The sequence below is a fragment of the Stegostoma tigrinum genome, unplaced genomic scaffold (genome assembly GCF_030684315.1).
Source record: "Stegostoma tigrinum isolate sSteTig4 unplaced genomic scaffold, sSteTig4.hap1 scaffold_104, whole genome shotgun sequence".
In the NCBI taxonomy this organism is placed as follows: Eukaryota; Metazoa; Chordata; class Chondrichthyes; order Orectolobiformes; family Stegostomatidae; genus Stegostoma; species Stegostoma tigrinum.
This window is the reverse complement of record NW_026728056.1, coordinates 522,501-541,723: the sequence shown is the minus strand read 5'-3', so window position 1 is coordinate 541,723 and position 19,223 is coordinate 522,501. Positions and strand designations below refer to the sequence as shown.

Here is a 19,223-nt window from a genome sequence, read left to right as displayed (position 1 = left end):
TTGTATCCGAGGCTGGTGGGGTGGTATGTGAAGACGAGGGGGATTCTTTTAGGGCGGTGGTTGCAGGGGCGGGGTGTGAGGGATGTATTGTGGGAAATGCGGGAGACACGGTCAAGGGCGTTCTGGACCACTGCGGGAGGGAAGTTGCAGTCCTCGAAGAATGCGGACATCTTGGATGTGCGGGAGTGGAATGCCTTATCCTGGGAGCGATGTGGCGGAGGCGGAGGAATTGGGAATAGGGGATGGAATTTTTGCAGGAGGGTGGGTGGGAGGAGGTGTGTTCTCGGTAGCTGTGGGGGTCGGTGGGCTTGAAATGGACATCAGTCTCTAGCTGGTTGCCTGAGATGGAGACTGAGAGGTCCAGGAAGGAGAGGGATGTGTTGGAGATGGCCCAGGTGAACTTGAGGTTGGGGCGGAAGGTGTTGGTGAAGTGGATGAACTGTTCGAGCTCCTCTGGGGAGCAAGAGGCGGCGCCGATACAGTCATCCATGTAACAGAGGGCCTGTGCAGGTGCGCAAGAGGGATGTTCCATGTCACCTACAAAGAGGCAGGCATAGCTTCGGCCCATGCAGGTACCCATGGCCACCCCCTTTGTCTGTACGAAGTGGGAGGAATCGAAGGAGAAGTTGTTGAGGGTGAGGACGAGTTTAGCTAGGCGGAAGAGGGTGTCAGTGGAGGGGGACTGGTCGGGCCTGTGGGACAGGAACAAGCGGAGGGCCTTGAGGCCATCTGCATGAGGAATGCAGGTGTATAAGGACTGGACGTCCATGGCGACATCCTCTATTATAACATTGTTATAAACAACATGGATACAAAGTTCCAAAGCTCTTGTCTTGACTAAATCAAGCTTTGTACAGCTTCATTTACTGTTCAGGTTTCATACACAATTCCTCTAAATCCTTTCACCATCTATATATCGTAATATATATCGTGGCAAATAATTAGTCGCGTGTTATGAAAGTAAAGAGTCAAAATTCATAGTCTCCATGTGCAAGACTCCACAACACAAATAACCCACAATTCTACAATCTGTGAAATATCAGTTGGAATGCAAGCTGATTAAAAAAGCTCAAAGGCAACAGAAATGAGAATTAATGCTATTGGTGAAACTCCAAAGGTTAACATATCACACTGCATGCATCTTTGTATACATGGGAAGGTAATAAATGAGATTTGATTTGACATATAACTGTCACATGTAGACAGACACAGTGAAAAGTATTGTTTTACATGCTAACCAAACTGGGCTGATACGGCATCAGGAAAGCCAGTGCCAGACATGAGACTGCTGAGTGAGAGGCTTTATTTCAGGGGATAACGTTTGGTGTAGGAACCAGAGGAATGGACCTGCACGAGTAACGGACATGGTCAATGTGAGGTCAGGTCGAATGACATATAACGATCAAGTAGATGCAACAGCCCTGAACGAGAATGTCACCAAGACCATACGAATGCTGCAAACTCGCAAACAGTGCAGGGGCACAACGTGCCCAGCTCCTCGACAGCCTTTCCAATAGTTCGAGAACATGTGTGTTCGACTTCTCCGTCAAGCATCGAAGATACCTCGGAATCGGAGATGGTCACTGCCTCGACGCCTTTTCCACTTGCAGAATAAAACTGATTTCTCGCGAGATACTCTCGGCGCAAGAGGCAGGCTACTGCACATTACACTCTGCCCGTATCCGAGGCAGGATTAGAGGAACCTGACCCGATGCTAGAACATCCAGAAACCACAAAAGAAAAAGAACCAGCCTGTGTCCTTGAACTCAGAAGGGGAGGAATATATTGAATGTAACGAGGTCAGCCAGATGGACAGCACAGAGTGAGTTTCCTGAATGGGGCTTAATCTAGTCCAGTCAGGAAGCCCTGGCTGATTGATAAGAACTGGAGTGTCAGGGCTCTCCATTTGTAAATAAAAGGTGACTTGGTGACAGGATACCAGCTCTGTGGAGTTATTTCAGGTCCCTCTTAAAAACAAAATTTTTGATCCCTTCCACTGAGACAAATTAAAAATTCTGAGTGAAAACCAAGAGGACTGCGGATGCTGTAAATCAGAAACAAAAGCAGAAGTTGCTGGAAAAGCTCAGCAGGCCTGGCAGCATATGTGAAGGAAAATCAGAGTTACCATTTCAGTGACCTTTCCTTAGTTCTGAACAAGTACATTTGTCAAATGAATGCTGCAAACTCGCAAACAGTGTGGAAGCATGACATGCCCAGCTCCTCGACAGCCTTTCTGATAATTTTGAGCATCTTGCTAAATCTCCTCTACACTCTCTCTAAAGCTTCCACATTTCTCCTATAATAAGGCGACAAAAGCTGAACATAAAAATACAAGTGTGGAGTAACCAGAGTTTCAGAGAGCTGCAGCATAACCTAATGGCTCTTAAAATCAATTCTCCTGTCAATGAAAGCCAACACACCATATGTCTTCTTAAAAACCCTCTCACCTTGGGTAGCAACTTGGTGGGAGCTTTGGATATGGACCCCAAGATCCCTCTGTTCCTCCATACTTCCATTAACCCTGTAATCTACATTCAATTTGAACTTACAAAATAAATCACTTCACACTTTTCTGGTTTGAATTCCATCTGCCGGTTCTTTGCCCAGCTCTGCATCCTGTTGCAACCTACAACAGCCCTCCACACTATCCACAACTCCAACAACCCTTGTGTCATTGGCAAACTTACTGACCCACCCTCCCACTTCCTCTTCCAAATCGTTTATAAAGATTACAATCAGCAGGCGTCCCAGAACAGATTCGTGCAGAACACCACGAGTCACCGAGCTCCAAGCTGAATACTTTCCATCTACTACCAACCTGTCTTCTATCGGGCAGCCAGCTATGTATCCAGACAGGCAAATTTCCCTGAATCTCATGCCTCCTTACTTTCTGAATGAGCCTACCATGTTGAAGCTTATCAAATGTCTTGCTAAACTCCATAGACATCACATCCATGGTCTACCTTCATCGATGTATTTTGTCACATCCTCAAAGAATTCGCTTGTGAGGCCTGACCTACCCCTCTGAAAGCCATGCTATTTCTAATCAAACTGTGCTTTTCCAAATAATCATAAATACAATACTATTCATATTGGGATGTACCCACATCACATGGACTGCAGTGACTTACTCTCACCTTCTCAAAGGCAATTAGAAATGGACAATGGGCACACTCCATGAATGATTTAAAGGAAAAAAAAACTCCAACATGTCTGTCATTTTTGTTCCACTGACACAGTCATCCTCTTCTTTCCACCCTCTACCCAGTTAGAAATTTTAGGTTGAAGCTCCAAACCAGGACTTGAGCACAAAATGATGGCAATGTTGAGGGAATGCTGCAATGCTGATGTACCTACTCTTGGCATTCTTTCTGAAGCCTGAATTCAATGCAAGTCTGCAATAAAAAAGTTAGCCAGAACGTGTCCATTAAACCATTCTCAATTGCCATTTGGTTCACTAATGCCCGATACAGAAGGAAACCTGGCCTAGGATACATGTGATTCCAGTCTTCGCATTCATAAAATCACAGAATCATATGGTACAGAACAAACCCTTCAGTCTAGGCCAGGCATCATAGTTTACGCTTAACTGCCTTCTAAGCAATTTGGCATGAGCAATAAACAGTCACCTAGCCAGCAACACAAGGCCCATTTAGAAAAAGTACTGATAATATTGGCTTCCAAGTGTTACTGACATCCACACCATCAAGAAGCTGAAATAACATAAATAGTGATGCAAAAATTGACTCAGCGGCACCTAACTAAGCTCCCTGACAATGAGCAGAGACTCAGAATCTCCAAGCTGGTAACCTCAATGTCATTACTGATCAAAGCAAAGGATGCAGAGGTACATGCTGTTAATCTTAGTTGTGTGTCACTGGTCAAGTTCAAAAAGGGGGCCACAATGATGATTAAGAGCGTCTAAGTTGGCGGTTGGTTGGCTGACTGTCATAAGCCAAGCTCATTATGTGCTGAAGATACAGAATGACTTGATTTAAAATAAATTAATTTTTAAAAATTGTTTTTCCTCATTATAAGTATAGAATAGTTTTAATAGCCCTGAAGGGAACATTATAAAGATTGACTTTAGGCTTTATGTTTGTTTTGCTCCTGTCCTACAGGGGTTATGCGTGTAATTTTCATCAAAAACTGCTGCTCTAGGCCGGCCCAGATTGAAATTCTAGCAGGTTGATAGTGGCTTGACCACTCGACCATAAATATAGCATAAAGACCCATTCATTCCTTGGCAGTTTTATTAACTGCAATACTGTTTGTTATTAGAAAGGCTGTCAAAACTCATCCGAAAGAATCATTCAAAGGAAACAGCTGAGAATACAATACTGCAAAGATAATTTTCTCTTCAAGTTGTCAAATCATTTTATTTTTAAGGGTAACTGGTGGACAACTATCGTGGACGAAGAAGAGACACAAAATGCGACAGGTGGGGGTGGAGTAGTGATATCATCAGACTATTAATCCAGACCCACAAGCTAATGTCATTTGGACTTGGCTTCAAATCTCACTATGACAGATGATACAGCATATTTTCTCTCTCCTACTGTCCCCTTAACTCCTCAATACCTTGTACCTAAACATTTGAAATTAATTCCCTTTATACAATTACAGGAATAAAAATAATTTACATTATAGATATTCAAATATCAAACTTCTAGTTAGATATATGTCACAACCAACTCATACCTGACCTGACCAGAATTACAAAACTTTCAATCAATGTTTAAAACAAAACCAGTACGATGACAATAGATCAGAGCTTCAAAATACAAACAGGCCTCTTTTCACTTCTCATTTCAAAATTACTTTATTTTGAAAGAAAAATAGGACTGCTACAGAAAGTATAAACTGCAAATCTCACTGAAAAAATTCTACAAGAAGCCAATGTAATGCTGTACCTGTAAAGAATCAGGGAAATTTCAAAAAGGGACAGACCTCCTAAAAAGACAGACCGAGCGGCTGACTGCATCTCTCTCAGCAGACAGCCACCTTTTTCAGGCATATCTATGTTACCCTCCAGAAATGTATGAAAGAGAGCTTAAAAATTGAATGCAACAATAAGCCTGTCACTGTCAGCAGAAAATGTCCTCGTGTCTGGCCCAGAGTGCTGAGGGACACAGCTTTGATAATAGCGATTTTTAACAGCCCTATCCTACCAGAAAAAAACATAGAATCACCCCTTCTTCCTCCACATGCTGTCAGAGAGTTCAAAAGTAATCACCACAAAGGAATTTTGATCACAAAATCAATATCAAAACTGTCAGCTCAACTATCAAGGTCAACGCGACTGGCCACATCCAATCACAGCTGCTACATCTTTGTACTTGCTCTTCACAAATAATTCAGAGGCTCATCTGCATTTTGCTTTTACTTTTATCAGTTGCACTCATCGCTTACTTTTGTACCTGTGTGTTGTGTTACTACTTCTTCTTGTATCTGGAGTCATACAGTTGCACGGCACTGAAACACACTTTGGTCCAACTTGGGTCATGCCTCCGGATATCCAAAATTAATCCAGTCCCACTTGCCAGCACTTGGTCCATATCCCTCTAAACCCTTCCCGTTCATGCACCCATCCAGATGCCTTTTAAATGCAATTGTACAAGCCACGACCACTTCGTCTGGAAGTTCATTCCACACACACACCATCCTCTGATTGGAAAGGTTGCCCCCCTTAGGTCCCTTTTAAATCTTTCCCTTCTCACCCTAAACCTGTACCCTCAAGTTTTGGACTCCCTACCCAGAATAAAGACCTTGGCTATTCACTCTATCCTTACTCTTCACGATTTTATAAATCTCGATAAAATCATGCCTCAACCTCCGACACTCCAAGGAAATTAGTCCCGCCTATTCAGTTGTTCTGTATTTGTCAAACCCTGCAACCCTGGTAACATCTTGGTAAAGCATTTCTGTACCCTTGTAAGTTCAACAACATCCTTCCGATAGCAGGGAGATCAGAATTGCACACTGTATTCCAAAAGTGGCCGAACCAATGTTCTGTACAGCCACAACGTGGCATCCCAATTCCTATACTCAATACACTGACCGATAAAGGCAGGTGCACAAAACACCTTCTTCACTACCCTGTCTACCTGTGACTCCAACTTCTAGGAACTATGAACCTGCACGCCAAGGTCTCTTTGTTCAGTAATACTCCCCAGTAATTTGATAAACTGCTCTTTATGTTAATTCAAGAAAGCCTGATTAAATTACCTCCACTTAAAACTTATATTCATTTGGCAAAAACCAAAGAGCTGCAGATGCTGAAAATCAGAAACAAAACCAGGAATTGCTGGCAAAACTCAGCAGGTCTGGCAGCATCTGTGGAGGGAAAGCAGAGTTAACACTCTGAACAAGGGTCACCAACCTGAAACATTAAGCCTGTTAGCGATCCACAGATGCTGCTAGACCTGCTGAGTTTTCCCAGCAATTTCTGATTCACGTTCATTTGGATCTGGGAGAAAGGTTTCCAAGGAAGAGATTCTTTCTGAATTAACCTTGGTGCAACCAACGGAGAGAACAGCTGAATAAACAAGGGGAATTGGTTTATCGTTCCTGACTTGGGAAATTAATGATTTGGCGAATCCCTGTCTGCAGCTGCAACAAATTAGGGAATGTCATTCAGAGGCTGTTGTAAAACTTATCACTTCTAAAGAGACGCATCATGCAATCGTCATGAACATTCTATTTAGGCAAAGTGCTTTTAAATTTATTTATGACATCATTTAGATCCCAGCTCCTGGGAAAATATATCCAACACCCAGAAATCCTCTGAACACTGAAGGACGAATTAGGAAACAACTCTTTTCTCTGCCATGTAACCAAACAACAAATTTCATCATGAAAATCTTCCGCACTGCACTGATTTGCAACAAAAATGTATATTCTTCATGCACTATTTTTACTTCCACAAGACCGTAAGACATCGGAGTGAAAGTGAGGCCATTGGGCCCACCGAGTCCACTCTGCCATTTAAGTCATGGCTGATGGGCATTTCAACTTCACTTCCCTGCACTCTCCCCGTAGCCCTTGATTCCTTATGAGATCAAGAATTTATCCATCTCTGGCTTGAAGGCATCTAATATCCCGGCCTCCACTGCACTCCGTGGCAATGCATTCCACAAGCCCACCACTCTCTGGCTGAAGAAATGTCATCTCATTTCCGTTTTAATTTTACCCCCTCTAATTTTAAGGCTGTGCCCACGGGTCCTACTCTCCCCTAACGGAAACAACTTCCCAGCGTCCACTCTTTCTAAGCCATACATTACCTTGTAAGTTTCTATTGGATCTCCCCATAACCTTCTAAACTCTAATGAATACAATCCCAGGATCCTCAGCCATTAAACCTACCATTCCAGGGATCATCCGTGTGAATCTCCACTGGACACGCTCCAGGGTCAGTATGTCCTTCCTGAGGTGTAGGGCCCAAAATTGGACACAATATTCTAAGTGGGGCCTAACTGGAGCTTTATAAATTCTCAGAAGCACATCACTGCTTTTATATTCCAACCCTCTTGAGATGAACGACAACATCTTTCTTAATCACAGATTCTACCTGCAAGTTAACTTTTAGAGAATCCTGGACCAACACTCCCAGATCCCTTTGTACTTCGGCTTTATGAATTTTCTCACCGTTTAGAAAATAGTCCTATGCCTGTATTCTTTTTTCCAAAGTGCAAGACCTCGCATTTGCTCACGTTGAATTTCATCAGCCATTTCCTGGATCACTCTCCTAAACTGTCGAAATCTTTCTGCAGCCTCCCTGCCTGTCCACCTATCTTCGTATCATCGGCAAACTTCGCCAGAATGCCCCCAGCCCCTTCATCCAGATCATTAATACATAAGGTGAACAGATGTGGCCCCAACACTGTACCCTGCGGGACACCACTTGTCACCAGTTGCCATTCCGAAAAACAGCCTTTTATCCCAACTCTCTGCCTTCTGTCAGACAGCCAATCCCCAATCCAAGCCAGTAGCTCACCTCGAACACCATGGGCCCTCATCTCGCTCAGCGGCCTCCCGTGAAACACCTTATCAAAGGCCTTTTGGAAGTCTAGATAGATAACATCCACTGGGATTCCCTGGTCTAACATACTTGTTACCTCTTCAAAGAATTCTCACAGTTTGTCAGGCATGGCCCCCACTTCCTAAATCCATGCTGACTTGTTCTAATCTGACCCTGCACTTCCAGGAATTTAGAAATCTCGTCCTTAACAATGAATTCCATAATTTTACCAACTACTGAGGTTAGGCTAATTGGCCTGTAATTTTCCATCTTTTGCCTTGATCCTTTCTTAAACAAGGGGGTTACAACAGCAATTTTCCAATCATCTGGGACTTTCCCTGACTCCAGTGACTTTTGAAAGATCACATCCAAAGCCTCTGCTGTTTCCTCAGCCACGTCCCTCAGAACTCTAGGATGTAGCCCATCGGGGCCAGGAGATTTAGCAATTTTTAGACCCTTTAGGTTTTCTAGCACTTTCTCTTTTGAAATGCCTACCATACTCAACTTTGCCCCCTGACTCTCCCTAATTGTTGGCATACTACTCATGTCTTCCACTGTGAAGACTGACGCAAAGTACTTATTGAGTTCTTCAGCTATTCCCTTACCTCCCATTACTAGCCTTCCAGCATCAATTTGGAGTGGCCCACTGTCTACTTTTGCCTCTCGGTTGTTTCTGATATCTTGAAAGAAACCTTTACTATCATTTCTAATATTACTAGCTAGTCGACCTTCATATTTGATCCTCTCCTTCCTTGTTGCTCTCTTTGTTATCCTCTGTTTGTTTTTGTAGCCTTCCCAATCTTCTGATTTCCCAGTGCTCTTGGCCACTTTATAGGCTGTCTCTTTTTCTTTGATACATTTCCTGGCTTCCTCTGTCAACCATGGCTGTCTAATCCCACCCCGGATAATCTTTCTTTTCTTTCTTTTCTTTGGGATGAACCTCTGTACTATGTCCTCAATTACACCCAGAAACTCCTGCCATTGTTGGTCTACTGTCTTCCCCGCTAGGCTCTCCTTCCAGTCGATTTTTGTCAATTCCTCTCTCGTGCCCCTGTAATTACCTTTATTTAACTGTAACACCATTACATCTGATTTTGCCTTCTCTCTTTCAAACTGCAGATTAAATTCTACCATATTATGATCGCTGCCTCCTAAGTGTTCCCTTACTTTCAGATCTTTTATAAAGTCTGGCTCATTACATAACACTAAGTCAAGAATAGCCTGTTCCCTTGTGGGCTCCATCACAAGTTGTTCCAAAAAATCATTCTGCAATCATTCCATGAATTCCCTTTCTTTGGATCTATTGGCAACATTATTCGTCCAGGGCACCTGCATGTTGACGTCCCCCATGATCACTGTGACCTTGCCTTTCTGACATGCCCTATCTATTTCCAGGTGCATCTTGTGCCCCTGGTCCTGATCACTGTTGGGAGGTCTGTACATAACTCCCATTATACTTTTTTTTAGCCATTGTGGTACCTCAACTCCACCCACATAGACTCCACACCTTCTGACACTATGCCATTCAGTGCCGTAGATTTAATTTCATTCTTGACTAACAAGGTAACCCCTTCCCCTCTGCCCACCTCCCTGTCTTTTCGATAAGTTGTGAATCCTTGGATGTTGAACTGCCAGTCCTGAACTCCCTGCAACCATGTCTCTAAGATGCCTACCACATCAGAATCATTCAAGAGGATTTGTGCTGTTAATTCATCTACTTTGTTGTGAATACCAACAGCATTTAGATAAAGTGCCTTCATGCTAACTTTCTTATCATTATTAGAGATATTGGAAATCCTAAGATGTCTTAAGCTATCTTTTCTTCTTGCTTTTGCAGAATTCAATAGGTTCCGCTCTGTACTGGGAAAAGAGTTAGTGAAGTGGGAACACATTAAATTATTGAAAAATTCAGCAAGTCTGGCAGCATCTGTGGAGTGAAAGCAAAGTTAACATTTTGGGTCCAGTGACCATTCTTCAGAATTTAGGAACACATGAAACTAACAAAGTGGATATGACCTTTTATTGCATTATTTCTTTGATTCAATTCTATTTACCTGGGTTTGCTAACTCTTCTACTCTTTCCTTATGCTGCAGCTCAGGTAACCTGTGTTACTCTATTGTGGCATTTACCGTGCTGCTAGACATTAATTTATAGGTATCTGCTGGAGAAGAAAGCTGTTTCCTTGTTGATATCAAGATCAACATCAAAACACCAAAAACACAAAACTCAAGAATGGGAAAGTTTTGACAAAATGACTGTCACTAGAAGAAATGTGACCTCACCAATGCGAAGCACAGCATAGCTCAACTGGAATGCAGAGGTCAATGCAAGTTACTGTCAACACTCTGCAAAATGACACCTTATTTCTAAATCTATTTTTCTGTTCAGGTTTCTTGAGTTCTTCAGAAGCTTTCCCCACTTCAAATGAACTAAATCTTGTAGAATTATGCTCCATAACTGCTCGTTAAAGACCATCACCATCAGAAACATGTCTTTGCCTCTTCCAGGAATGCCTAACCTGAAGAAGTTACCCCCCTCCCTCCGGACCAACCTCAGGGAATCTCTCTCCCACTGCAACTCTCTTGTCCCACCTATACTCTCCTCTCCACCTATCTTCTCCTCTATTTATCTTCGGTCTGCCTCCCCATCTCTCCCTATTTATTTCAGAACCCCCTCCCCATCCCCCTCTCTGATGAAGGGTCGAGGTCTGAAACGTCAGCTTTTGTGCTCCTGAGATGCTGCTTGGCCTGCTGTGTTCATCCAGCTCCACACTTTGTTACAGTGACAAAGCATTTAGTTTTAAGGAATATTGCATGTGAGCTGCAAGGCTGTTTAGTTATCATTAAAGCTGTGAGTGGACAGAACAAACTCAACTCAGGTTTTATGAAAAGACAATATGATATCAACTCCAGAATATTCAACTTAGTGATCAACTAAGCTTTTATCACTTCTGTCAGCATCAATCTACATTCAAACGCATTTGCTGACACTAAGTTCAACCTCATATTTACTACTGGCCTTCAGACACGACAAAACACACAGCAATACTTTATACTTTTGCTATCCAATAACTACGTTCAAAGTATTTCTCCGAACGGTTTTCAATGTCACTTTGAAAATAGACTAAAATTTTTAAACGCGGCACAATGATAATTTACCATGTCACAAAATATAAATATGCTTCCAATGCTTTTAAACTGGATTCAAACCACACACATAAATGGCTTTAAATTACATTTTGCTGCCAAGGTGAATTAATTTTCTCTGAAAAGAAACAATGACATTTTAAAACCTATACTAACATAATCTACTCATTAATTTGAATATTTAATCATTGCTTGATCTGATACAGAACCAGTCAGTATTCTCCTGTATTCTACGACACACACCTCTCCCAAAATATGCACAGACTTATTATCAAACTGCAGCCAGTCAGTTTGTTGCCTTGCGCTTAAGGGCAATATTGCAAAAGAGGGAGTCCTTTTAGATCGAATCTTAACATATATAATGGAAGTTACATTTTCAGTTTGGATTTGGCTTCAGAAAAAGGCAAAACTGTAGTCTACAGACAGCCAATAGCTTTCATTGAAAACTAAACAAAAGTGAACGCTTCACTAAAATTAAATGACTACTTACTTGGTTAGAATATCAATCTACTTTAAAAACAACACTAAATTTAATAGTTGAAATTAATCTAGTTATAACGCTCAATTCATGAAACCAGAATCTAATTCACGCCGTGTGGTGGTGCTCCTGAGATGCTGCTTGGCCTGCTGTGTTCATCCAGCTCCACACTTTGTTATCCTGTAATTCACGCCAGCCTGGAGAATCGCTTTACACATTTTAAACTTTAAAACATGGCAAAACTATCAGGAAATGACCATCCTGCCTGTATTAGTCAGCATCGACCCATTACCAGTTTAACTGTCAGCAAGTCCAGACATCACCAGCTGAAAAGCCGCATACCAAATAAACTAAGCATCTATAATCTATAGTGATAATGGGAACTGCAGATGCTGGGGAATCCAAGATAATAAAATGTGACAAAAGCTCTCTGATGAAGGGTCTAGGCCTGAAACATCAGCTTTTGTGCTCCTGAGATGCTGCTGGGCCTGCTGTGTTCATCCAGCCTCACATTTTATTATCTATAATCTACATATCTCTGGGTACAGCAGAATAGAGAAAATGTGTACTTAATTCAGTATTGCAAGATTGGGTACAAAGAGATCTCCACAACAGACCACACATAATTTTATCCATTGTTATATCTAGTCATTCGAAATAGCAGTGGCTGACAAGAACTCCAAATAGCTCTTTCAGCACCAGCTTTGAACAAATTATATAAAGATGCGACAGCCTCTGATAGGCTCACCTTACGCCATCATTTTCAAACGCTGCAAAAACATTCCAACTTTCTGCAGAGATGTTCTCACTACAGCCATCATTGTGAGTTTGCCTGTCATATAAAAGCATCTTAAAATTTGCATTATAACTAAAGAGCAAAAATCATTTCCTTGTCGTCAATGGACTTGATTTGTTACATTTGAGCATGCTCACTCTGCATCTTCCACAGAAGCCTGAAGAAGCTGGAAGCTTAATGTGCTCAGGGTGAGGTGAAAGGTTGCCACAGAATGGAATTAGCCAGTCACATCCAGTGCATCTGCCAAACGCCACCAAAAAATAAAGACTTACTTACTGCAGCAGCACAACCTTGTGAAACAGATTGTGTGTGTGTGAGAGAGAGAGAGAGAGAGGCAGGAGAAGGACATGGGGGAAAAATACAGACAGATATACACACACAAGACACAAAAACTTCATGCTTTGGGACCCAACTCAAGCTCTAAAAATAATCCAGTGTCAATTATTATTTCCTGGGTAGAAAAGGGCAGCAAATAGAAAGAGACAGAAAAGAACTATCCCCGATCAGGGATAGCATGGGGAACTTGTGCGTGGAGTCTGAGCGGATAGGGGAAGCCCTAAATGAGTTTTTTGCTTTGGTTTTCACAAAGGAAAGGGACCTTGTTGTGAATGAGAACTTTGAGGAGCAGGAAAAAAGGCTTGAACAGATCAAGATTGAGGAAGTTGATGTGCTGGAAATTTTGGCAAACATTAAGATTGCTAAGTCCCCAGGGGCAGACCAGATGTATCCGAGGTTGCTCCGGCAAGTGAGAAAGGAGGTTGCTAAGCCGCTGACGAAGATCTTTGCTTCCTCATTCTCCACGGGAGACATACTGCAAGATTAGAGGGAGGCAAATGTTGTTCCTCTTTTCAAGAAAGGGAATAGGGAAATCCCTGGCAACTACAGACCAATCAGTCTTAAGTCTGTGGTCATCAAGGTTTTGGAAAGAATTCTGAGGGATAGGATTGCTGACTATTTGGAAAAGCATAGCGTGATTAAAGGGAGTCAGCATGGCTTTGTGAGGGGCAGATCATGCCTTACAAATCTTATTGAGTTCTTTGAGGAAGTCACGAGGCAGGTTGACGAGGGTCGAGCAGTGGATGTGGTGTACATGGACTTCAGCAAGTCATTTGATAAGGTTCCCCACGGCAGGCTCATTCATAAAGTCAGGAGGTATGGGATACAGGGTGATTTGGCTGTCTGGATTCAGAATTGGTTGGCTGACAGGAGGCAGAATGGTTGTAGATGGTAAATATTCTGCCTGGAGGTCAGTGCTGAGTGGCATCCCACAGGGCACTGTTCTTGGGCCTCTGCTCTTTGTAGTTTTTATAAATGACTTGGACGAGGAGGTTGAGGCGTGGGTTAGTATGTTTGCTGATGACACAAAGGTTGGAGGTGTCGTTGATAGTATCGAGGGCTATTGCAGGCTTCAGCGAGACATTGACAGAATGCAGAGCTGGGCTGAGAAATGGCAGATGGAGTTCAACCCGGATAAATGCGAATTGATGCATTTTGGAAGGTTGAACTTAAATGCTGAATATAGGATTAAAGGCAGGATTCTCGGCAGTGTGGAAGAACAGCAGATCTTGGTGTTCAAGTGCGTAGCTCCTCTTAAAGTTGCCACCCAGGTGGATAAGGTTGTTAAGAAAGCATATGGTGTTTTGGCTTTCATTAACAGGGAGATCGAGTTTAAGAGCCGCGGGGTTATGCTGCAGCTCTACAAAACCCTGGTGAGACCACACTTGGAACATTGTGTCCAGTTCTGGTTGCCCGATTATAGGAAAGATGTGGAGGCTTTGGAGAGGGTGCAAAGGAGTTTTACCAGTATGCTGCCTGTACTGGAGGGCTTGTCTTAAGAGGAGAGGTTGACTGAGCTCGGACTTTTCTCTCTGGAGAGAAGGAGGAAGAGAGGTGACCTGATCGAGGTGTACAAGGTAATGAGAGGCATGGATAGAGTCGATAGCCAGAGACCTTTCCCCAGGGCAGGATTGACTGCCATGAGGGGTCATAGTTTTAAGGTGTTAGAAGGAAGGTATAGAGGAGACGTCAGAGGGAGGTTCTTCACCCAGAGAGTTGTGAGTGCATGGAATATTAATCTACAGTTCTGGATTACTAGTCCAGTGACACCAGCCTCTCCATCCACTCACTGTATGTAAAGACTACCACCGTGACTGTGCAATGTGTGTTCTGTGCACGGTGAAGAATTCAGGTAAACTTTTCTGACATCAATATTCTGGTAATGTCATGTTAAAAAGCTGGAGGGAATGAAATACACAAATTCGAACTTCATTACACATAGCACTTGATCAAATCCCGGGTTAAATTAAAATGGAAAACAAAGGGTCAGAGCTAGCCAACGGTGAATTTTATTTTTAATCACCAATGTCCAAGAACTAAGTGATTTCTCATTTGGCCAAAACACAGAATCTCTGCAGTGTGGAAGCAGGCCCACTCAGTCCACATGGACGCTCCCAAGAGCATCCCACCCAGAACTTTCCCTACCCTATCCCTGTAACCCTGCATTTCCCATGGCTAACCCACCTAACCTGCAAATCCTTGGACTATGGGAGGAAACTGCAGCACCTGGAGGAAACCCATACAGACATGAGGAGAATGTGAAAACTCCACACAAACAATTGCTAAAGGGTGGAAGTGAACCCAAGTCCCTGGCACTATCAGGCAACAGTGCTAACCACTGAGCCATCCCGGCATGAACCAGTTTAATCAGTTGGCACTGTATCGAAACAAATTAGAATTTCAATGAGGCAAAGCATTTTTTAACCTGTTGGCATAACGTTGTATTCTTGAATGCGTGTCATCCTGAGTCAGTTGTGGAGAATGTGTAGAGCTGCAAATAAAATAATATTTGATTGATCTTTGCATATCTTTAACCAAAATATTGGCAATGATACTTTATTATTTTCCTGGGTTTAACAAATATAATTAATAAACTAGCGAAGTGGCATCAGTAAAATCCACTACAAAAGTACAAGTTCAGGAGGAACTTTGCTGGAACTAACTCGCCATCTCAAAGTCATCGCAAACCACCATTATTGAAGTGTTGAGGCATTTTCTTTTTATCTAGTGGGGTATATGGAAAAAATTTGCAGCATGTTCGGTGGGTACGACACTTCGTCACGTCAGCTGTAACACTGCTCCTCAGGAAGAAATGCTGGGATTTTTCTTGTGGTCATCAGATGGAATTTGGATAAACAAAAATTTATTAGACAGTGGCTCAGTGGTTAGCACTGCGGCCTCACGGCACCAGGGACCCAGGTTTGATTCCAGCCGCGGGCGACTGTCTGTGTGGAGTTTGCACGTTCTCCCCGTGTCTGCGTGGGTTTCCTCCGGGTGCTCCGGTTTCCTCCCACAGTCCAAAGATGTGCAGGTTAAGTGGATTGGCCATGCTGAATTGCCTGTAGTGTTCAGGGATGTGTGGGTTATTGGGGGATGGGTCTGGGTGGGATGCTTCAAGAGGCAGTGCGGATTTGTTGGGCCTGTTTCCACACTGTATGTAATCTAATCTAGTAACCTCTGGAGCAGATTCAATTTGATCCTGGACATTCTGGTCCTGAATCAGCAGCATGACGAGTGTGCCACAAGATCTTCAAATACTGCATGCTGTTAGTACAGCAAATATTGAAGCAGTTGATTTGGATCAATTGATTAATGAATTGACTGGGCAGACAGAAAGGGGAGGAACAGGTGGGACTCATGCACAGAAGGGTAAGATGGGCCCTCTTATGGCAGAGCGGTAGTGTCCCTGTCCCTGGTCCAAAAGGCCCAGGTTCAAGTCCCACCTGCACCAGAGGTATGCAATAACATGTCTGGACAGGTTGATTAGGGAAAAATGGTTAAATTTTTTAAAAATGAGTTGTCAAGAAACACCATCCATAAAGAAATATTTCTTGACTTAAAATCCAAATGACGGGCATCATTAGTTTAGTAATTCAGAAGAGCAATGATTCACTTTTAAAATAGAGTCCGATTTTAGAACATAGAACATAGAACAGTACAGCACAGAACAGGCCCTTCAACCCACAATGTTGTGCTGACCATTGATCCTCATGTATGCACCCTCAAATTTCTGTGACCATATACATGTCCAGCAGTCTCTTAAATGACCCCAATGACCTTGCTTCCACAACTGCTGCCGGCAACGCATTCCATGCTCTCACAACTCTCTGCGTAAAGAACCTGCCTCTGACATCCCCTCTATACTTTCCACCAACCAGCTTAAAACTATGACCCCTCGTGCTAGCCATTTCTGCCCTGGGAAATAGTCTCTGGCTATCAACTCTATCTATGCCTCTCATTATCTTGTATACCTCTCCTCCTCCTTTTCTCCAATGAAAAGAGACCGAGCTCAGTCAACCTCTCTTCATAAGATAAGCCCTCCAGTCCAGGCAGCATCCTGGTAAACCTCCTCTGAACCCTCTCCAAAGCATCCACATCTTTCCTATAATACGGCGCCCAGAACTGGACGCAGTATTCCAAGTGCGGTCTAACCAAAGTTTTATATAGCTGCAACAAGATCTCACGACTCTTAAACTCAATCCCCCTGTTAATGAAAGCCAAAACACCATATGCTTTCTTAACAACCCTGTCCACTTGGGTGGCCATTTTAAGGGATCTATGTATCTGCACACCAAGATCCCTCTGTTCCTCCACGCTGCCAAGAATCCTATCCTTAATCCTGTACTCAGCTTTCAAATTCGACCTTCCAAAATGCATCACCTCGCATTTATCCAGGTTGAACTCCATCTGCCACCTCTCAGCCCATCTCTGCATCCTGTCAATGTCCCGCTGCAGCCTACAACAGCCCTCTACACTGTCAACGACACCTCCGACCTTTGTGTCGTCTGCAAACTTGCTGACCCATCCTTCAATTCCCTCGTCCAAGTCATTAATAAAAATTACAAACAGTAGAGGCCCAAGGACAGAGCCCTGTGGAACTCCACTCACCACTGACTTCCAGGCAGAATCTTTTCCTTCTACTACCACTCGCTGTCTTCTGTTGGCCAGCCAATTCTGTATCCAAGCAGCTAAGTTCCCCTGTATCCCATTCCTCCTGACCTTCTGAATGAGCCTTCCATGGGGAACCTTATCAAATGCCTTACTGAAGTCCATATACACCACATCCACAGCTCGACCCTCATCAACCTTCCTAGTCACATCCTCAAAAAACTCGATAAGGTTTGTAAGGCATGACCTACCCCTCACAAAGCCGTGTTGACTGTATTTGATCAAGCCATGCTCTTCCAGATGGTCATAAATCATATCCCTCAGAATCCTTTCTAACACCTTGCAGACGACAGACGTGAGACTTACCGGTCTATAATTGCCGGGGATTTCCCTATTTCCTTTCTTGAAGAGAGGAATTACATTTGCCTCTCTCCAGTCCTCAGGTACGACTCCAGTGGAGAGCGAGGATGCAAAGATCTTCGCAAGTGGCGAAGCAATTGCATTTCTCGCTTCCCAAAGCAGCCGAGGACAAATCTGATCCGGGCCTGGCGACTTGTCAATCTTCATGTTTGACAAAATTTTCAGCACATCAGCTTCGTCTATCTCTATCCATTCCAGCATGCACACCTGCTCTTCAAAGGTTTCATTCACTACAAAGTTCGTTTCTTTCGTAAAGACAGAAGCAAAAAACTCATTTAGGGCTTCCCCTACCTCCTCAGGCTCCACACACAAGTTCCCTATGCTATCCCTGATCGGCCCTACTCTTTCTTTGACCATTCTCTTATTCCTCACGTAAGTGAAGATTGCAATGTGAAGATTTGTGGGAGGGTCAGCAAGCTTTTAAAAACTAGCACAGGACAACCAGAAAAGCATGAAGCGGGGGAGAAGTTGAAATTTGAGGGCAAGTAACAGGTAGTTAATATAAAAGAAGATTGTAAGAGTTTCTTTCAGATGTAAAAAAGGCAAGAGAGATATAAAAGTAGACACTAGGCCACGGGAAAACGAGGCTGGAGAAGTCGTAAAGGGAAAAAAGTAACAGGTGAGGAAATTAATCGGTATTTTGTATCACACTTCACGGCAGAAGACACCAATAGGATACTAAGAGCATTACGTACCAGAAGAGTCAAGAGCAGAGGTGAGAATAGCAGCTATCACTAAGGAGAAGGTGTGAGGGAAGCTGAAAGGTATGAAGGTGGATAAATCACGTGGACCAGATGCACTACACCCCAGGGTTCTGAAGGAGATAGCTAAGGAGATTGTGCAGACATCGATGGTGATTTTTCGTGAATGACTGGAGTCAGGGAGAGTTCCAGAGGACTGGAAAATGGATAATGTAACACAGTTGTTTAAGGGACAGACAGAACACACACACGTTCTCTCTCTCTCACACACACACACACACACACACACACACACACACACACACACACACACACACACAGGCAGACACACACATTCTACCTCTCACAAACACACACATTTTCTCTGTCCCGCGCGTGCACACACACATTCTCTCTCTCTCTCTCTCTCTCTCTCTCTCACACACACACACACACCTTCTCTCTCTCACACACACACGCAGACATTCTATCTCTCACTCACACATTCTCTCTCTCTCACACACATACACGTTCTGTCTCTCTCACACACACACACACACACACACATTCTCGCTCTCTCACACACACCCATTCTCTCTCTCACACACAAACACACACTCTCTCTCACACACACACTCTCACACTTCCTCTCGCTCTCTCTCACACACACACATACACACTCACTCTCTCACACACACTCTCTCTCTCTCACACACACACACAAATTCACTCTCACAC

The 19,223-nt window shown here is 43.3% G+C and overlaps 1 protein-coding gene across 4 annotated transcripts in view; it reads right to left on the bottom strand.

The window, feature by feature from the left end:
• LOC132207579 (utrophin-like) overlaps nt 1–19,223 on the bottom strand; it is a 101,482-nt gene that overhangs the window by 34,316 nt on the left and 47,943 nt on the right. The window contains exons 1-2 of one of the 4 annotated variants that reach the window (XM_059643539.1): nt 17,752–17,817; nt 15,203–15,268 (exon numbers count right to left, since the gene is read on the bottom strand). The exons of 2 other annotated variants lie outside the window; for them this stretch is intronic. In XM_059643539.1, coding sequence (XP_059499522.1) covers nt 15,203–15,239 — 37 coding nt within the window. In that variant the 5' untranslated portion in view covers nt 15,240–15,268; nt 17,752–17,817. Of the gene's footprint in view, nt 1–15,202; nt 15,269–17,751; nt 17,818–19,223 lie in introns of those variants that run through there. One more of the 4 variants, XM_059643538.1, reaches the window with a different exon arrangement.